The sequence below is a fragment of the Eleutherodactylus coqui genome, chromosome 9, assembly GCF_035609145.1.
Source record: "Eleutherodactylus coqui strain aEleCoq1 chromosome 9, aEleCoq1.hap1, whole genome shotgun sequence".
NCBI lineage: Eukaryota > Metazoa > Chordata > Amphibia > Anura > Eleutherodactylidae > Eleutherodactylus > Eleutherodactylus coqui.
The window spans coordinates 113,388,977-113,409,559 of NC_089845.1; the positions used below are offsets into that span (position 1 = coordinate 113,388,977).

The 20,583-nt window shown below is 46.8% G+C and overlaps 1 protein-coding gene across 2 annotated transcripts; it reads right to left on the reverse strand.

Annotated features, from left to right (window-relative positions):
• Positions 1-10,536: 10,536 nt before the first annotated feature.
• On the reverse strand, positions 10,537-20,112 carry PDP1 (pyruvate dehydrogenase phosphatase catalytic subunit 1). Of its 2 annotated transcripts, none has more exons than XM_066578341.1 (2): positions 19,975-20,112; positions 10,537-12,621 (listed from the first exon to the last, which is right to left on the reverse strand). In XM_066578341.1, exon 2 carries the CDS (start codon positions 12,575-12,577, stop codon positions 10,976-10,978), a length of 1,602 nt encoding a protein of 533 aa, XP_066434438.1. In that variant the 5' UTR covers positions 12,578-12,621; positions 19,975-20,112; the 3' UTR covers positions 10,537-10,975. The 2 variants fall into 2 exon arrangements, with proteins under 2 accessions (XP_066434438.1, XP_066434437.1); XM_066578340.1 differs by having other exon boundaries at positions 19,797-20,077.
• Between the last annotated feature and the right edge of the window lie 471 nt (positions 20,113-20,583).

Consider the following 20,583-nt stretch of genomic DNA (forward strand, 5'->3'; position numbering starts at 1 on the left):
CCAGGCACCCCAACAGGTCATGTCCTCAGGATATCCTATAGTAAAGACCCATGGCAATGTCGGACAATAATTACATCTCAATACTGAGGAAACCCTGGAAACATGAGCTGTAGGGGTCCCTGCTGGATGTAGCGCAGGCATCGCCCGATATCAGATCATTGGAAGTAGATGAAAGTGAAGTCATTCAGCAACAAATAGCTATTTTACTAAAAGAACCAAGTGGGATGTTGTAGATCAGGCGTAGGTGAAGAACAAAACTGCAGGACTTGTGAAACGTTCCAGAGCAGCAGCTAAAGTTTTCAGAGGGTGCAACATAAGCCAGGGACTGTATACTTCCATATATACACGATAGACTACACTCAGAATATTCCATCCTGGGTGAAAGGTTCCCAAGGGCCCATTTACATGGGTGTATTTTCTGCCTAAATATAGGACCCAATGTAGTAAAGTAAACTGGCGCAATATGTGATTTCTATGTGGCCCGGTGTTGGGTGTAAACAAGAACAACCCTGCATATTCCATTTTGGGCCTTATTCAAAATTGCCTATGAAAAATCTATGGGAACATAAAAAAAACCGCAGTGAACACGTTCGATATGTGTGCGCTGTACTTGTTACACATGTTGGCAGAAGACCGTGAAGAGAATGACACCAACTGGGCCTTCTTGCGTGCATGAAGAAGGGATGACACGTGGAGGTCTGTCTGTTCCAGAGACCGAACCTGCATACGCCCATGGGAATTAGTCCTAAATACTGGTCACTAGTACCTGGTATGTGGCCAAGTCAGAGCTCGGCCTCAGGACAGGCAGACCCATGCTGGACTTTACAGGGTATGGAGACTTCCAAATCGGAGCACAAAGTTCCTTGCAGGCGTTCGTTAGGCCGCTCTCACACAAGGCTTTTTGCGGCGTTTTGAAACGCTGTAAACCATCGCCCTTGATTTCAATGGGGCTTCTCAGATGAGCGTTCGAATGCGGCGTTTCTAATGCCGTGATTTTTTTATGCATCTACTCTATTTTCATGCATTTCAGCACCTTGACATGCGCACTACAATTTTTTTTTTTTCTCCTACACTCTTACCTTATCCGCGGCCCGTCCGTAATGTAAATTGCGGACAGGCCATGGCTTAGATGGCTCACATTGACTTTAATGGAAGCAGTCTGTGCGGGAATTACAGGAAAATAGAGAATACTGCGATTTTTTTTCCGTGAGCGGAAACCGCAGTTGATTCCTGCTCATTTGCATGAAGAATGTGTTGTGCATTGCATGCTATGGAGGGTTATTGCTGCGAGATCTGGAGGCGGTCGCTCGCTCTGGATTCCGCAGCAAAAATCCACCCTTGTACATTGTGCCCAAGCCTGCTGCTGTGCCATTTGTATTTAGTCTGTATGTTTTTTTACTTCCATATACCATCCATGTTTATTTTTCTTGTGGACATGACGAGGAGGGGGGGGGGGGGGGCGGTGTTATAACACACTGAAACATGCCCACTTCTCCCTATCTCTTGCTAGAGAAACAGACAGCAAATGGACAATGCTTAGATGTCAGTTTGCTTTTTTTGTATCCTCCATTGATTTGAATACAGGAGTCTCATCCGCAAATCGCATCAGAAGATGAAATACTGCAAGTTTTTTCCCCTTAGGCTGGGTTCACACAGGGCGGATTTGCTGCAGTTTTTCCGTTGCGGTTTTGCCGCAGAAGAAATGCTTCTGCGGCAAAACAGTTTCAAAGGTTAATTTTGGCTTGCGGATTTTCTTGGGGAAAAATCCGCAAGCGTTTTTTTGTGCGGATTTTGCTGCATCCATAGAAGTCTATGGACAAAAACCGCTGCAGAAAAGACAGAAGAATGGACATGCTGCATCTTTGAAAACCGCGCCGCAGTTGCATTTTCGCATTGCGGCTGTGCGGAAAAAAAAATGCCCCGTGAGAACAGCTTTTTTGCAAATCTCATTTGTGCTGCATTGCACTGCAAACGCAGCGGTTTTGCTGCAGTGCGGATATGCAACGGCAATCCGCGGCAAAACCGCAGCAAAGCCGCCCTGTGTGAACCCAAGCTTAGGATTCATGTGTCTTCATTAAAAAAATAAATAAAAACACAACACTGATTGGTGTCTTGCTACATTGATTAATATGAGGCAGAGTTTGTTTCTCCCCCCCCGCCTTCCTTCACACATACTGAAAAACGCTGTGCTAGAGGCCTAACCAACCCCTCTAGTCTACATAGGTTATAGAAGAATATCCTTGCCCGTATCCCTCCACCAGAAAAAAAAAAACAGCTGGATAAACTAAGACTAAGCTATTGAAAGAGGATGCGTCCACGGTGCAATAGTGCCGGACTAGGATTATTACATTTTCCATGTAGTGTTTGTCAGAAACAATAGTTTGTCCACTACTATACATACTACATTCATAAATAGAGGGGGGGGGGGGGGGGGAGGTTCACTTAATGAATGTAACAAACAGGGAGGGCCGTGGAAAAGTAGCCCACCTCTGATCCTGCACCACACCTAGGCCGGTTGCACACGGCCATGACAGGCTCCGCCGTGGAATTCCGCGGCAGAGCCCGTCACAGCGCCCCCCCAGAGACCCCATACTTACCTGCGGATCGGGCGTCGCACGAATTGGAATTCCGCATCGTGAGCATTGAGCTATTAGGTTCAATAAAACCTATTAGCTGCGGGCAACGCGGCGGAAATCTGTCCGTGGGAAGGAGCCCTTATAAAAGTGGTCTTGTCTTTGTTGCTCATAGCAGCCAATCACAGCACTGCTTTCATGTTACATCAGCTGTGTATAAGTGAAAGCTGCCCTGTGATTGGTTGCTATAGGCAACCAAGATGATCTTTTAGACAGCTTCCATAAGAGTGTGGTGCTGGCCCATTTTCCATATTCATTAAATTAATCTTTACTGTATTATTTGCTCTTGTATCAATGTACCGTATACAATAAACCAAACTATTGTTTATGGCAAACACTATGTGGAAAGTGTACTACCTTGCATCATTACAGTCCAGCCCTATATCTCACTGCGGACACATACTTTCTCACTGGCTAGGTTTATCTGGCGCAGGGATACGTACGAGCGACGCAGCCTCATTCTATATGCTGTGCAAGTTATAGTTCCCAGTAACACTCCCGAGTGCAGCGCGCCCTACATAACCTATAGCCGTTGGGCCATTCTGAACAAGTCATGACACAGATGATACACAAGCGAAGGAACAAGATGTTTTTGACTAAAATAGCCTCTTGAGCAGTCTGAACACGCATTTCTGGCATTTTAAGGCCTATAGAGAAGCCTGGGAAAAATGCCAGGAATGGGGAAAAAAGCCATAATGCGAGCATGCAGTGCTATGGAGAACAAACACTGACAGCACAAACCAGTACGCTGCATCCGTAGACTTTAAACAGCAACGGGAAGAACTTTTTTTTTTTTTTTTCGGGTGATGCGAGTCAGTAAAAAAAAAGCAGCTTATGAAACCAATGATTTACAACGGTTTCCTTCTCATCGGCGATGTTTTCGCTCATGCGATGTTGAGCGAACAAAAAGATCGTGGCATGTTCTATCTTCCTGCGATTTTTTTATCTCCCACATTTCCCTATGGAGCCTCCCTTTTATCGCGACTCAACAAACTTGCGTTGCGATTTTAACATTAGAAAGTCCAATTGATTGCCCCGTGTGAAACTAGCCTAAAGCCAGCATAAGGGAACAGCCACATAAATGAGTTTCTGCGTTAGGCCAGATTCACACGAGCGTATTCGTATTTTCTCCATACATGTGTAGAGTTTTTGTGGAATGAACTACTGTGTGTGCATCCACCTAGTTTACTGTACTTTTTCAGCGTGCAAGGGCCCACACAGGCATCATAAAATTAGGCACCAATTGAAACGGCTAATTATTCTAATGAGTTCCAGATGTGGTTTTTTTTCGTGTAACGTTTCACCATTTCCTAGCATTTTTTGCGCACATCCCATACGGGGACTTTAGCTGGGCAGGAAAATAGAGCATGCAGCAATTTTTGTGTGTGACACCGAAACACACACACACACACACACACACACACACACACACACACACACACACACACACACACACACAAAAACATTGCGTGCATGCATTAAATACGCCACTGTGAAGCCAGCCTTATATGTGGCTTTATCATAAAACGTACTGAAAAACAATTGACAAGCTGCAGATTCACATCGCCACCGGTCAATTCCCCCGTCTATAGGTGAGATTTGTTTAAACCTCCTTCACATTGACGCGGCTGTAGATGCTGTGGATTTTCTGCATGCAATTTTGGTATGAAAAATCCACTATAATCAGCGCCCACAGCCGAAGGGTTAATCGGCAAAGCTTCATCCCGTTTAACGAATCACCAAATTCAGGAACGGCGCAACACTGAATAACAGTCCGAGAGCCCCAGATATGTCAGCAAGTATTTAATAATACAAGCAGTTATATACCAAACAGCACTCCGCATTATTCTGTCAGCGTATACACGACAGGGGAATTAGAGAAAAGCAACATATTAGGTTAAATAATGTAACAGCTCCGATACTAAATATATAAAAAGTGCTATTCAACCGGCAAAGAGCTCTAAACTAGTGATGTGTATGCAAAATACCCCTTAACACCAGGGAGTTAACGAACCCCGATAAGTACGGCCCCTGTAGTGGTCCAGGCGCCACACAATGGGCATCTATATAGCTGAAGACACGGGGTTTAAGGTTATATTTACAGAACGTGCTCATACTTGGTGCACCAAGACATTCTGCAGTAGACAACCAGCAAGGTCAGACTGTGTAGGAGATAGATGGTAACAGCAACTTGGCATTCCATTTATAGGTTTACAGGAGGAACGACTGAGGAACAGGACAATGCATAGTTTTGAGAGATGTTCGAGAATTTGGCAGCAGTGATAACAATACATACTACTGTGGTTTGTCCGCTGTCAGAGGGGTCACTAGTGCAGGGAATCGTTACTCAAGGGCAGGGGAGCAAGGAGAACCTAGATGGGTGCTGAGCTCTACCTGTCCTAGCAGAGCAGGTTCTGCGTTTAGCAGCCAATGATTGTCCACTACATAAAATAAGCAGTTAGAAACGACTAAAGATATTCAGCCATTTATACTGCTGTATACACTTTTTTTCTCCAATTCTCAGACAACCCCTTTAAACTGGCTGTCTGCAACAGTGGAAGCTTCTGGTCAGGGCCCACAATGAGCCAGAGCCATGCCAAGTACAGCTCTACTCCGGAGGGTCACTGGCATCCACTGATTCCAGAATCACCATCACCTCCCATTGTGAGGAACCTACTGTTGGAAACTCCCTTTAACTTAACTGATACAACACTCAGAAGAAAGTGGCTGAAGGCTGGGGAAGGCACAAAACAACCTAATGGCATCATCACTGGTCAGAGGTTCCTCGGCTCCATTGCAGTCAATTTGGAGCTAGGAAAATGCTGCCGCTGTCACATGCCATTCATTGTGCGCGTAACTGCTTGGCCAATCGCAAGCTTCAGCTGCAACTCTGCCATGAACGGCACATGCCTGTGACTGGGCAATGGATAGCAATATCCTGGTTCAGGGGCAGCAGTGATGGACAAGGGGGTGGGGCACACACCCCATCTGACTGGCTATTATGGCTTAGTCTGTGTTATTGCACCCTCCCATGCTCTCCAACACTCCCTTGAAGTGTCAGAAAACCCCTTTAACTAAAACTTGCTCATGGATTTTTGAGGAAATGTATGCAAATACAGAAAGATTTCCGCTAGTTTTTGTATACTTGAAGTACATTTTCTTTGAACACAACCTTACGTTTAGACATATTCTACACAACAGACTGAACATTGAAAATACATTGTATTATTTACCTTGTGCTGCTAAGATACAGTCAGTCATTACTGGAAACCCTCGATAAGCTTGTAATAGACATCCTTATATAGCAAAATATGACTTTCGCACAGTATACCAGATATACCGTACTGTGCCTGTGGTAAAAAAAAAATTACACATGCACCCGAGAATGCAAGCTCTGTTACTGCAATGAATACAGGGATATTTCAGCTGTGGAGCCTACACACTTAGGCTGGGTTTTCACATGCCGGATTCCCGGCGGAAATCTCGCGGTTTGGCCACAGCGAAAAGCCGCGAGATTTCCGCCAGGAGAAGCGCTGCTTCAAAACCCGCGGGTGTTGAAGCGGCCTGGCCACTCGCTCTTCTGCTGCAGCCGGTGCTCCCATAGAGGAGAGCGCGGCTGCAGCCGAAGAAGAAAAAATATGAACATGCTGCGGCCGGCGAATCTGCGCCGGCTTTGTCGCGGCGGATTCGCCGTCCCGTGTGGACGAGATTTCTGAGAAATCTCATCCACATGGCTGGCTAAGCACAGGATTAGCAGCCGCAGGCGGATTTGCCGCTGCGAAATTCCGGACGGAATTTCTGCGGCAAATCGGCCCCGTGTGAACCCAGCCTAATGCTCCTTCAGCTCAGTATACATGTGCAGCAATGACTTCTCACTGGTGATTCAGTAATCTGCCCTTACTATAATAGAAATAGACTCCATGCACAGACTTCCTCCTGAGCCTGATTGGCTAACAAGTCTATCAGAAGAGTTAGCACTGTAGGGCGAGTAGACAGCAGCAGCCTGAACAAATGACCAGACAGGAGCAGGTCTCAGACTACCTCAGACTACCTCAGACTCCAATAGACTCTCTAAACTAGTCACAGTTCACAGCTCTGGCCTAATGGAGCAGAACTAAAAGCAGCCAAGAGCTAAGGAAAATAACTAGAAGTAGGACCTACTCACATTTTTTCAGCTCTTGATCTGAAAGTCACTTTACATCTTTTCATTACTATTACACAAATGTGCGCGGAGATTAAAATATGTACAACATAAGTATTTAAAACAAACAAAAAAAGAGTGGATTGTCCATCCCAAGAAATACCAAATGGTTAAAGCTAAACCAAGGCTATAGATGGTACCATCATAAAAACACAGAATGACTCCCTTAGGCCTCCTTCCCACGAACGGATTTACGCCGCGTAAATCCGCGGCAAAAATCCGCTGCGTTGCCCCCTGCTATTAGGTTCTATTGAACCTAATAGCACAATGCTCACGATGCGTAATTCCACCGCGGAATTACGCACCGTGAAATCTCCCGTTCTCACCCGCGGCATGCTCTATTTGCTGCGGGTGTACGCGCTGACGGCTTCCATTGCAGTCAATGGAAGCCGTCCGTTCACGCTATCTCTTGCTGCAACCAGCGGAAGATAGCGTGAAAAAACGCTTCCCCGCCTACCGCCGCGCGTCATATGACGCGGCCGGCGCGTCACGTGACATGGGTGGCCGCGTCATGTGACGCGGTGGGCGTGTCACATGACGCGACGGCGTTGGGCGGGGAAGCGTCTTCACGCTATCTTCCGCTGGTAAGTATGGGGTCTCTGGGGGGCGCCGTGACGGGCTTCACTGCGGAATATTACGCGGCGGAGCCCGTCACGCTCGTGGGAAGGAGGCCTAAGACAATCTCGGTTATCAGTGCTGTTTAGCTGCCTTTTGGAAAGTTGTGCAACAACTAATAGGGCTGCCATGACAGTATCCAAAGGCCAAATACATTTAGTAACAGATACAGGGTAGCAAAATCTGTTTTGGGGATAGACTGAATTAATCAGAGCGAACATTTCAAGTATACACATACAAATCTATACAAATACAGCTATTGGAAACGCACCGAGATGAATATGAAGCAGCGCCCTAATTTGGCATATTGGCAGGTGGTGGGGAAAAGCACTGACTAACCAACAACTTTACTGCAGAAGCAATTCCCTTGAGGAAGTACTACGAATACTAATGTGCATAAAAAAAAAACTAAACTTCTAGGAAATGACAGACAGCGAGTTTAGTTAGATTTTGTGAGTCATTACTTTTGATTAAGGGCTCATGTCCACGGGCAAAATGTGATTTAAAATCCGCAGCGGATCTCCCGCGCGCGGATCCGCACCCCATAGGGATGCATTGACCACCCGCGGGTAGATAAATACCCGCGGATCGTCAATAAAAGGCATTTTAAAAAAAATGGAGCATGAAAAAATCTGGACCATGCTCCATTTTCGTGCGGGTCTCCCGCGGGGTCGGCTCCCGCGGGCTTCTATTGAAGCCTATGGAAGCCGTCCGGATCCGCGGGAGACCTAAAATAGGAATTTAAAGCATTTACTCACCGCAGCGGACCGCGAAGCTCTTCTCTTCCTCACGGCCGCATCTCCCTTGCTTCGGCTCGGCGGATGTGCCCGGCGCATGCGCGCGGCACGTCGACGACGTGCCGGCGACGTGCCGCCGGCGTCAGGAATTCATCCGCCGGCCGAAAATGAAGATCCGGCCGTGAGGAAGAGCAGAGCTTCGCCGCCCGCTACGGACAGGTAAATGCTTTTAAATTGCTATTTTCAGCGCTCATGTCCGCGGGGCAGGAGGGACCCGCTGCAGATTCTCCATGGAGAATCTGCAGCGGATCTGATTTTCCCCGTGGACATGAGGCCTAAGGGTCACAGGTTTTCCTCTTTCGTAAGTGAGGGATCTACAATCCAACCCTTCTGGTAAGAGAGTGGTAGATCAGCAACATGTCAATACTGGGAGAGCCGCAATATTGGATAGCACATGCCATAATAATGAAGAGAACATACGGAACCGTTCACACGGGACGGAATATTCTGCAACAGCGTTGCGTAATACGCCCTCCTACAGAATATTCTGCAGCCAAAAATCTGTAATGCCAACGTGCGGATTTTGATGTGGAGTTGAAAATGGCAGAATTCTGCCAACAATTCCGCAATTGGCAGTGCGAAATTCCAGGGCAATGAATTTAGTAAGCAGCCCATACGCTCACAGGCAGCCACTAATCTGAGTGATTTTCTATACTGCGTCATAGCGATACGGTTTTATACTTCCTTTAGAATACGGTTATTTCTGGGAAGTCCCAGCAATGCCAGAGTATATAAAGACCTGATTGACTCACTAAAGGTTTTGAGTTCTGACTAGATTTTGAAGCGGGGGCCACAAAATCCAGCAGCACAGAACCCCACGTGAAGCTTACAGGTGAAGCGGACAATTTGGGGAAAATAGCAATAAACCAGATCATAAAAAAAAAAACTTATGCAGGGAAGAAAGGACATGAACTGGAAGGGTAAATACAAGGACAGATTTGCGCACAGAAACTGCTGTGAAATACAGTAGCAGATAAGTGGTTGTGATTTGAACCAACAACCTATATGCGGCACAGATTTCCACATCGATGTCAATAGGAAAGTCAAAAACCGCAATTAGAGCGAGTCTGTCAGTTCTTATGGGCCCCATTAGCTAGTCTTAAGGGCTCACGAAAGCAGACAGGCTGAATCCAGCGATAAGGGTCTCATACTCACCTTCTCTTAGCTTCGCCTGCTGTCCAAGACTCGCTGAAAACACCCTGTGGACTACTTGTGCGCATGCCTTGTAGCCCTCCCATTCTATGCATGTGCACAAGTAGTTCACAGGGTGCATTCAGAAGGGGCTTTGACCGCATGGGAACAGCCTGCCAGCTCCTATAAACCCGTAAGATTAGTTTATGGGGCTCACAAGAGATGACAGACTCGCTTTAAAGGTTTTGTTGTGGATTTTGCTACAGATAATCTGTGCAGTAAAATCCATAGTCGTCGAGTCCAAACTCAATGGCTTTTTTTCCGCTCTTTGGAAAAAAAGCACCCGAAAATAAATCAGCAAACCTGCAACAAATTTGGTGTCGATTTTGATCTATCTGCATTTACCCTAAGAGTTGGATGGCCGACAACTACTGTGCAGGAACATTTCCTTTCCCATAGGTTGCATGTTCTTATGAAGAAACGTGGCATACATGTAAGCTGTACAAGGGTAACCTGATTTTGTATTAGTGCGCAAGACTTGTCAAAAGGGGTTTACCAAACCGTATCATCCCTTTTCGTACTCATTTATGGTGCCATTAACACTACCAGTAGTGATTGGTCACAATGGTCACGTGACAGTCTGTGGTTTAAAAAAAAAAAACTGTCAGAGGGAGTCTGGACTTGAGGGCTTATTCAGACATGCGTATATCGGCCGGGTTTTTACACCTGGCCAATATACGATGTCCCTCTCTGCAGGGGGAGGATGTGGGACGGGAGCAGTGCACTGAGCTTCCGCCCCTCACCACTATTTGCAACTTAGCTCTGCCCCACCGCTCCCACTGCAAACAGTGGCGAGGGGGCAGGAGCTCAGTGCACTGCTCCCGTCCCGCCTCCTCCCCCTGCAGAGAGGGACAACGTATATCGGCCGGGCGTGAAAACCCAGCCAATATACGCAAGTCTGAATAAGCCCTGAAGCTGGAAACAGCCTACAATTCAAACTGTAAATTTAGTAAGGGGTCGGATTTGAAGAAGGGGGGCAGATTTTACAGTAAACCCATCAGCTAGTCTCCTATCCTTGCTTTATAAAGTGCATATGGATTGCAAAAATGTACCATATCAGCAGTCTCCAGACCAAGGTTGGTAAATAAGAGCAAGTGTGTTATAGGGGGACCATGCTTCTTTATTTAACAAAGTAGCCCCTTAAGATACATACGGTTCTAAAGTAACGGTGCCGATTCACCCTAGAGGAGACAGAAGGAAGAACATTACATAAGTAACCATCTTCATATGGCATTTCCATACGCTTAGTAGATGTATTCTATTGGAAGATGGTGCCTAATGCAATTGTGGAGTGTCACATCCACCTAACAGAAAGTATAATACAGGATTAATATTCCCAAGGTGGATTGTAGGCTATGAAGCTAGACTACTGAAGAGCTTTAAACCATAACCCATGCAGTGTTGTCTCGTACAAAAGTTACACCAAGAAGCTTCATGCCGCTGAATGAAAATAAACTATGCAAAAAAAAAAAAAAAAAAAGTTAGTTCGTAAAACTTCAAAGCCTAGATAACTTTGGTAAATTGGTTTAAATAGTGTTTTACTGCTGTTGATTTTGACAGGCTCCAACAACACGAGAATTAAACTGCACCACTATGATTGTAATATCATCTCTGTACATCCGTGCCAGTTCTTCTGGAAGACTAAGCATCTTTGAAAGTCGCTCGTGGTCAACAGTGCCAAATTCATTGTTGCCAACCGCATGCCTTATAAGATGGGTGGCTGCATTTTGATCTTCAAAAACGGAAGAAATCCTGGCCCTTCTTTCCATAAGAAGACCCTGCATCTGTCCCAATGTAACTTTATAACCTCCTACTGCTATAGGTTGTTGATGATGAACACCAGTCAGATACTCTCCAACAATTCGCACCACATCTTGCCTATGCATAGTCTCCCAAAGCCCATCTGTAGCCAATATGAGGAACTTATCTTTCGGTCTTAATCTGTGATATATCACTTCAGGCTCAGCAGATAAGTAAGGTGGAGTATGGTAATTGGGAGGGATGAATTTAGTGTATTCATTGTCATTCAGTTGATCGGGTCCTGACTCGACCACATGTTTCTGAAGATCGATGCTCCACTTAAATTTAACATCACCGAAAGCTCTGAAGGGCATGAGCAGCCCAAGGAGTCTGTCTTGCTTCACCACGCTCTTCTCTTCCTTTGGATGTTCTGATCTAAGCCTTTGAATCTCAGACTCGTTTTGAGCGTTATGATCATGGGACATGGTGACAGCAGACCAAGATCCATCTTCTTCCTGAACACCAAGCAATGCACGACTATCTCCCGTGTTAGCCACGTGCAAGTCTACACCATCCACGTGAGCCACACATGCTGTGGCTCCTGAAAAGGCTACTCTTAAGACCCAGTAGTTCAGAAAAGAGTTAGGATCTCCAACTTGAGCTTCCAACGAGAGGTCATTGTCAAGTCTCTTAAAAGAATTGATCAGAGCCTCCTTAACATCAGTCGTCTCCCCTGTATTGAGATCGATCAACTCTTGCCAGTAGGTCCGTAAACTGTTAAAGTACAACTTGGATGCTTCTTTACTAAAGTAATCGTTTGGATGCTTGTGCCACTGCAAAATGGGTAACAGAGCTCTGCCACTTTCTACTGCATGTTCAATCTCAAGTAGAGTCTCCTGAGGTAGCAATGAGACTGCAATATAATAGAACAGTCTTTCACTAACCGCTTGAGCACAAGCGCAACCAGCATGGCCGTCAAACACCCCCAAGAGCATGCCTCGGGTCTGTAAACATGTGGCCGCACTTCTTCTGTCTTCGATTGGGGCATTGGCGGGCAGCTGATTGCTGTCAAAACCCAGGATTGAACTGATATTCTTCCCATCAAATTCTGGAACTTTGAAACTATATTCATTGGCTTTCAAGATACTGTTGACCTGCGGAGGGGTTAAGTAAAACCTCTGTGGAGTAGTCACATATTGTCGCAGTTGAAAACAATGGTCCCTGGGTCGTCGAAAGGCTGAAGCAAATGTCCCATCCGCTCCACAGCGAAGGGGCTTCAGAGCCTGGTAACTGGACCGACAGCACAGCGGTTTGTGGTGACAGTAACACACTGAGGTGCATATCCTGCCGAGTTCACAACTCCTTATGAGAGGAAAGAGAAGCTGCGTGGGAACAGACATTGCATCAAGGAGTAAGGATGGAGAACAGCTTCTTCCTGGGAAACCTGCCGAGAGGAAAGGGATATTATTCATAAAAGTTCCGCACATGAAGAAGTAGACAATGAAGAACTACATTTTCAAAAAGACAAATTTTGCAAAAATATTTTTGCTATAAAATCCTCATATTTTGGGTTTAAGGGCTCATGTCCACGGGCAAAAGAAGAATTAAAATCCGCAGCAGATTTTAACTCTTCTCCTGCCCGCGGATCCGCACCCCATAGGGATACATTGACCACCCGCGGGGTAGATAAATACCCGCGGATGGTCAATAAAAGTGATTTTTTTAAAAATGGAGCATGAAAAAATCCGGACCATGCTCCATTTTCGTGCGGGTCTCCCGCGGGGACGGCTCCCGCGGGCTTCTATTGAAGCCTATGGAAGCCGTCCGGATCCGCGGGAGACCTAAAATAGGAATTTAAAAGAATTTACTCATCCGGAGCGGGCCGGGAAGGTCTTCTCTTCCTCACGGCCGGATCTTTCTTGCTTCGGCTCGACGGCTGTGCCCGGCGAGACGAGTTCATCCGCCGGCCGAAAAAGAGGATCCGGCCGTGAGGAAGAGAAGACTTTCCCCGCCCGCTCCGGATGAGTAAATTCTTTTAAATTCCTATTTTCAGCGCTCATGTCCGCGGGGCAGGAGGGACCCGCTGCAGATTCTCCATGGAGAATCCGTAGCGGGCCTGATTTTCCCCGTGGACATGAGGCCTAAGGGATGGTTTCATCTTAGCAGAGATGCCAATATCCTCTGTACACAGCAGCTGGGAGTGCAGAAACAGCCGAATGCCGTTTCTGTAAACATTTCTGCAGCTTCTGAAACAATGTAGCAAAGCAGGCTTGGCGGTTTTTGTGAATCCCGACCACCGCATACAGCAGGGCCAGAGATGGTCAGACTATTCCTGAAAAACATGTGGTTCCCACCTGTGGAACCTAGCAGTTATATGGCACATACCCCTTTAAAATCTCTTCAAATAAAGATTTTCGTAACATGCGAAGATCAGTGTGAGGACCTTAGATTCAGGTCAAAAACTGGATCTGACAATCTAGAAGCATTAAAGGGGTTGTACAGAATTAGAAAACACAATTTTACTTTCTTCCCAAAACACCACACCTGTCTAGAGGTTGAGTGTGGTACTGCAGCTCACCTCCACTGCAGTAAATGCAGCTGAGCAACAATACTACACGACCTGTGGACGGATGCGGAGCAATTTTTGGAATAAATTGGTCATGTATTTCTACCTCCAGACAAACCACAATGCAACAGTATCTTGCAAAAAAGCAAACTCCCTAGAGTTGAAAAATGGCATTTTACGTACCCAATAGCTATGCACTGTGCAAAATTTGTCTTTTTTTAAATTTTAGATCAATATACTTCAAACTGAGAACCTGGTATTCGTAAAAAATCAGAATATCACATAGGCCTTAAACGAATAGTCTGAATAGTACTGAACAGCGATACGGCATAGCTACGAGACTTTAGGCTAGCTTCATGCAGCCGAGAATCTCATGCAAGATTTGTGCGCTGCGTGATGCACAAATATGAACCAATGGGGTTATACACAAGCAATTTTTTTTTCCCCACATCGCAAAAAATAAAATAAATTTTTAAAAAATTGTGGCGTGTCCTTGCATCACCCATCGTTTTCAATGGGGCAGGCATAGCATTGCACTGCGTCCTAGGTGCACAAAAGTGCGACGTGAGGTTTCCTATGGAAACACCCCACGGTCTTCCGCTATGGCGGCTGATCACTTCTTCCCCGAAGTGTTGCAAGACATTTTTGATACGAAAACGCCGCGTGTCCGCTGGGAAATGGCAAATTGGCAGACGCAATAATCGGGCCGAGTTTGACGGTCTGATATCACACTCGTCCGTGTGAATTTAGCCTTACGGCAAGTGTACACTACGACAGAAGTCAATTTGGTTTACCTGAACGGGCTTGGTCTTTTCTGGAAGTCCACAGCAACAAGTCTGCAGAGTGTCAACATGGCCTTACTGTACATCTAACTTCATAAGCCTTGGAGGGGAAGACCATCATGTCAAACTCCAGTCTTAATAGGATACCTGCAGATGCGCCTTATGTATGACGAGGTGCCACAACATCCGTGTCTGCTGAAGCAGATTCCTGGTATAAATGTACCGCAGTTTCTAGAATAACTTTCATCTACTGTTCTTCACACAGGAGTGGTAGTCAATCACTGACTGGAGGCGGAGCACATCGGAGATCCCTGGCCCCGCCTCCATTCAGAGTAAACAGGCAGCCATTCATCTGTGAATGACTGCCTGTTTACGGACATGTTTATAGTCTGCAAATATTGAATAAGCAGCGAACAAATTATCGTTTGTCATTCAGTAATTGGTCGTGTTTACACCGATCAATTAGCATTCAGTTTGCAGAGTCCAACGATTACGTGAACTTTAATTGTTCCATGTAAAAGGGCCAAATAGATTTTAGTTCTGCGTTCATGATTGTTTTTTTTTTTTCTTTGGGGGGGGGGGGGGGGGGGGGGGTCAAAACCAGGGCCCCTTCACACGAGTGTATGGGCAAAAACAATGTAAATTTGTGCGCGTATTGGCACATAATACTGTACTTTTGCGCACGCGGGGCCAGTTTACACGCAGCAACACACCATTTCCATGGATTAAAAGGGATCAAGATATATTGTTTCCCAATGTTTCCAGAAGAACTCATTTCAGTTCCAGTCGGCTTCCATTTTTGTATACGGGTGGGGGGGAGCAGGAGTGACTTGTAGGACTTCTTCCAATGACGAATGAGAAGCGCGCGATTTTCATTCGTGGTTGGCTCCCGTTTAAACTGAACAATTACAGTTCCGCTTCGCTCATCTGAACGACTTTTTGAGCGATAACCGTTCCGTGTAAACGCAGCTTTAGAGATTACAGGAATAACTTTATATGCAAGAGGAAAAGAAAAAACACAGGAAGCAAACAGGCGATGCAGACTTCTATAGAGAAGGCGGACAGAAATGCGTAGAGGACATTTACAGGACGACATAACGTGGCAGAAGCGCACAGATTACATGTCACATGTAAAACCTTGAGAGCCCTCTGAAACACAACACCGACGCCGGATACAAGGCTGAGGGTATTTTTAGAGCCTCTGTAACCAGAGATGCCCGGGCACTACAAGAGGGCTGCAACAAGTAGTCACACGACTAATCAGCAACGCATCCACCAATATATGAGCTGTGGCCTAGTAGCAATCTATAATCCTAGAAATACAGACCCATCCCTGAAGGAGAACACATGGATGTGATGCGGCCACGCAGAAACCGGATGCGCTTCTCCCCTGATGTGTGTGTCACCAAACTAGATTTTCTATCCTGCCCAACAGTAATACTAGTGGCCATTAGGGTCGTAATTCTGGTACAAAACAGGGTTATTACGAATATTTCTTTCGATTTGAAACTCTCATAACTAAAGGCCTTTTTACACGCAACGAATATCGCTCAAAATTCGTTAAAACGATGGCTGTTGAGCGATAGTTGTGTGTACATGCTACCATTGTGCAATTTTAATGTTTTTTAGGCGAGCATAAAATACATCGCTGTGTTCTCCACAAATGAAGCTGATATAGTACTGATGGGACATTAGTGTCTATTAGCACTTTATGCAAATAGATCACTAAACTCTCAATCGTTTAAAACATTAGCTTTGCGTGTAAATGCGCCTTAACAGTTAAGGCCCGTTTACACACAAAAAAATCTTTCAAACGATTGAAAGTTTTAGCGATCTTTTTGCATGAAGTGTTAATGGACACTAATGTCCATTAACACTTTATCATCTTTATTTGCATGTAAAAGGGCCTTCAGGAGCTGTTTGCAGAGCCCAGTGTGTGACTAATGACATGCCCTGCTGTGCAAATAGCTGCATTGTTTTCGGCAGGGTTTCCAGCAGAATACAATGTAATCTCCCAACCTCCGCAGAGGCCACAGCATGCGGTCTGTTGAGAGATACTTTATCTCTGCAGTGAATGGTGGATTTTAAGTTAACCTGAAAAAAAAAAAAAAAGAAAAATCAAAGTTCAGACGAAAGGTTCATGATGGCAGCGTTTACACGCAGGGATTGTTGCCCATTTTCAGTCGTTTGAACGCATTTTGAGCGATAATCGTTTTGTGTAAATGAGCCTTAAATGACACTCAAATCCTAAAATGTTTGATATAGAGGAGAACAGAAACTCAAAACGTTTTGTTGCACAACATCGAAAATGTTTTCCATATAAGAGGTGTCAGCGTGACCCCCTTTGTTACACAACGAGCTGGTAGTCAACTTCCTGCCATACACGTTGTAGTGGATCACAACTGACTGATGCAACCGCTTCTGTGATGTGTCCTCACAGATCATGGTGGATGGTAAGAGGCCATGTAGGCTCAAACACCCCCTGGAGAGGAAAGTCACAAGATGCAAGACGCAGGGAATGTAGAGGCCAAGAAAGAAATTCACCATCTGCACGGCCGATCCATCTGTATGGCAGCCTGTTGAGCTCACTTCTGAGAAATTGTGAAAATGATGGGGAGGGGGTCCGATCCTGTAGGAAGATGCATCCTGGGACTTCCTGTTCCGCTGCGGCAGAAGCCATATCTGTAGCGTCCAGGGCTGAAATCCCTGGGATTATGTCCTCATGGAGAAAGAAGGGGCCGTACACGTTGCTGTAGGTAATAGCGCACAACCCATTGACCTTGGGGGTCTTGTTGCCCGGAAGGCGGCTTCATCACTGAACACTGAAGACTCCATGACAGCATCTCTTTCCATTAGTTTGTATACTCTAACAGATAGAACGTTGTCCGTGTCGTTGTCCGGTTTCAGGGCCGGTAATTATAAATCGGTAGGGATAACATCACAAGCATTTGCGCAGAATCTCCCACGCAGTCGGCTGCGGGACGTCCAATTCTCCGCTCGCTCTGATAGTGGATCTCTGAGGACTTCGTGTGACTTCCCAGGACGCGCTCCACTGTTTCCACTCTTACTGGTGGATTTGCCAGATGATTTTCGCTACAGATGCAACTTTTTTCCCTTAAAATTGGCGCACCACTTACGCCCGCTGGTGGATCTTCACCAAACTTTGTACGAAAATGAGGTTGCACACCAATAACAGACTGGTGGACGTGTAAATCAGCGACACAAAACGCTCTCCTGTCTTCGCTGGCAGCTATTTTGTCTCATAACCCTCATAGCAACGACTACAGCAGAATAAAACATGTTGGGCCTCTTTTAGCCAAACTGTTGTCCATAACAACCAATCACAGCGCAGCTTTCATGTTACCTCAGCAGCTTGAGAAATGAAAGCTGCGCTGTGATTGGTTGCTATGACAAGGACAGACTTATGGTAGGCAGTTTGGCTAAATGAAAGTCTTTGAGTTTCTCTTTCCATTGTATATATCACATTTCTGTATCTGAGGGTCGTTAAATATGAGATACAAGGAGTTCATATCAGTAAGCCCATGTGTAATAACCCTGTAGATACCAGTGCCACACCCGAGCCCGTACGTATGTGGTCAGATGTAAGACTAGATATTCAGAGGACCACAGCACTTCCTTCCCCACACTAGAGGCTTTGTGTTCCGCAGAGACTGTGCTTCCGACATATCAACCGAGACTGAGGTAACGGCAGTAATCTGAACCGAACCAAAAGCAAGTAGGAATGGAGGTCGGCCATACTGTCAGAAGTGTGACTCAAGAGAATGGGGCCGGCTGCAGTTCCCTGTACAGACATGAAGCAGAGGGCGCCACTGTGCAGGGTAAACCTTACGGCCACTTCCACACAGATGACGCGATATCACATCTGTGTTCTATGCGATATCGCTACGTCTTCTCGTGGCAATATTGTGATTTTGTAGCGCTCTTTGGCCAGGATTTTCAGGGGAGGGCGGGGGGGGGGGGGGGGGCTTGAAATATAGGCCCTACCCTGAAAATAAGCCCTGAAGGCATAAACAAAAAACATACAATACTGTACATCACCTAAGAGGCGCTGTCAGCTCCCCGCATGTCTCCCCTGAAGCTCCGGCGTGAATGGTTGTAATTGGTTCATCGAGCACCAGGGCTCAGCCAATCAGAGGCAGCGCTTCCTGGAGGCGGGGATTTGTAAACTCCTGACCAGGAAGCTCTGCCAGAGAACTTCAAACAAATGCCGGGGAGCTTTGGGAGACGCTCCTAGATGATGCAGTTTTTTTTTAATGCAGCTAGGGCTTATTTTAGGGCTTTTACTGTAGGATTTCCCACTGTAAAAGTCCCAGTGCACGAAAACCACATTTGTGTGATGCAACAAGGAAGGCCCTTTAAAAAAAAACAAAAAAAACGCGGCTGCATGCTGCAATTTTGTATTCTTGTAATGTTGCAGGCTACAAAACGTCACTCATGTGGCAGAACCCAGAGGAAAGCATGGCCTCCACACACATGCGATAAGTAGCGCCGTTGCATCGCGAGACAATCACGTGATTTTGTCGCCCATGTTGAAGCAGCCTAAGACACACAGCGATACAGCGGTCCGAGCGCTGCCACACGGGCGTGTTGGCATTGTGCATGGCACACGTGAGGCCGACAGCTCATTGATTTCTACCTGATCACTTTTTCCACGCGTGTATTACTCATGCGTGAAAAAAAATCCCAGCATGCACTATCCCAGCCCACATATACTCTAGGGTAGCGTATGGCGGCACGCCTATCATTGCGTACTTGGCCGGACTCACCTGAACGGGTCAGATTCCACATAACGGATTTCCGCAGTGATCCTTCGCAGGAAGTACTTGCGAATGCGAGTTTTTTCCCCGTGCGGATGTACGCGATGCACAGTATCATCCGCTGGGGAAGAAGGATCGCTCGCCTTCAGCCAGCATTTTCTTTGAAGTTGTGATTGTTGCCGCCGCTCATTCGCAATGCTATTTGCGTGACGGAACACTGGCATCCATTGCGCTGTGCGGAATCCGCGCCAAAAATAGAGCAAACTGCGATTTTTCTTCCACTCGCTGAATGCGCAATTCGTACCGGTGAGTGAGCGAGAAATCGAAGATACAAGCCTTACAACGCGGACGGCGGTCACGGATTCCGTTCGTGTTCCCCTTCCCCCCCCAGTCGCCCATCTGAAGACATATCCGCAGCGTCCTCCGCATTCCGGTTACATAACCCCGGCGCTCACAGCCCGTATCTGCATAGAGGAAGGAGGAGGATACGTACCGGTCCGCCCGCGCCCGGGACATACACACATTCTCCTGTCACAACAAGCTGCGAACATCCACAACCTGCAACCGCCCGGCGGCCAGCACAGAGCAGCGCAGGAGAGAGCCCGTCCCACACAGGACTGCACGACAGACAAGACTAGCAGCAGAGACAGACAGTACGGGGAGAGCTGTACCTGCGGCCCCTAGTCTCCCGCCATCCGCGGCGGCACTACAAGCGGATACACGGAGCTCCGGGACCGGCCGCCCTTCCGCCGAGCAGCGCTAATCTCCTCCCTGACGTCAGGCACAGCGCCCGGCCTCCTGCCGCCCAAGACTCCTCGCCACACCCTCCTCCCAGCCAATAGCGGCGCTTCTTTTTCGCGACCTGTTTGCTGATTGGCTGTTCTGACCGCAGCGCTCCCGCCCTTCTCTCGGCGGCTCTTTGAAGTGAGGTTGCCAAGTACGCGGATAATGGGCGCTGATGGACGGCAGCGGCTTGTGCGCTGGGCAGGCGGGGCTGAGCGGTACAACGCCTGGCAGAGCATGCCAACGCCGGGGGAATAGTAATACAGCCGTCTTCTGTTACTGCTCGGGACTGACGGCGCCTGTATGCGGCGGTGTACTGCGCCACAGAAGAGGAGGGCGCCATAATAGCAATCATATAGCTAAAACGTAAAATCTGGTCCGATCTGAGTGAATTTTTGCATGAGGGTTCTTCAGCACCAGGAGATCAAATAAAAATCAGAAACTCACCGACTTCACCTGTAATTTCTGTTGCCAATAGCAACCAATCACAGCGCAGC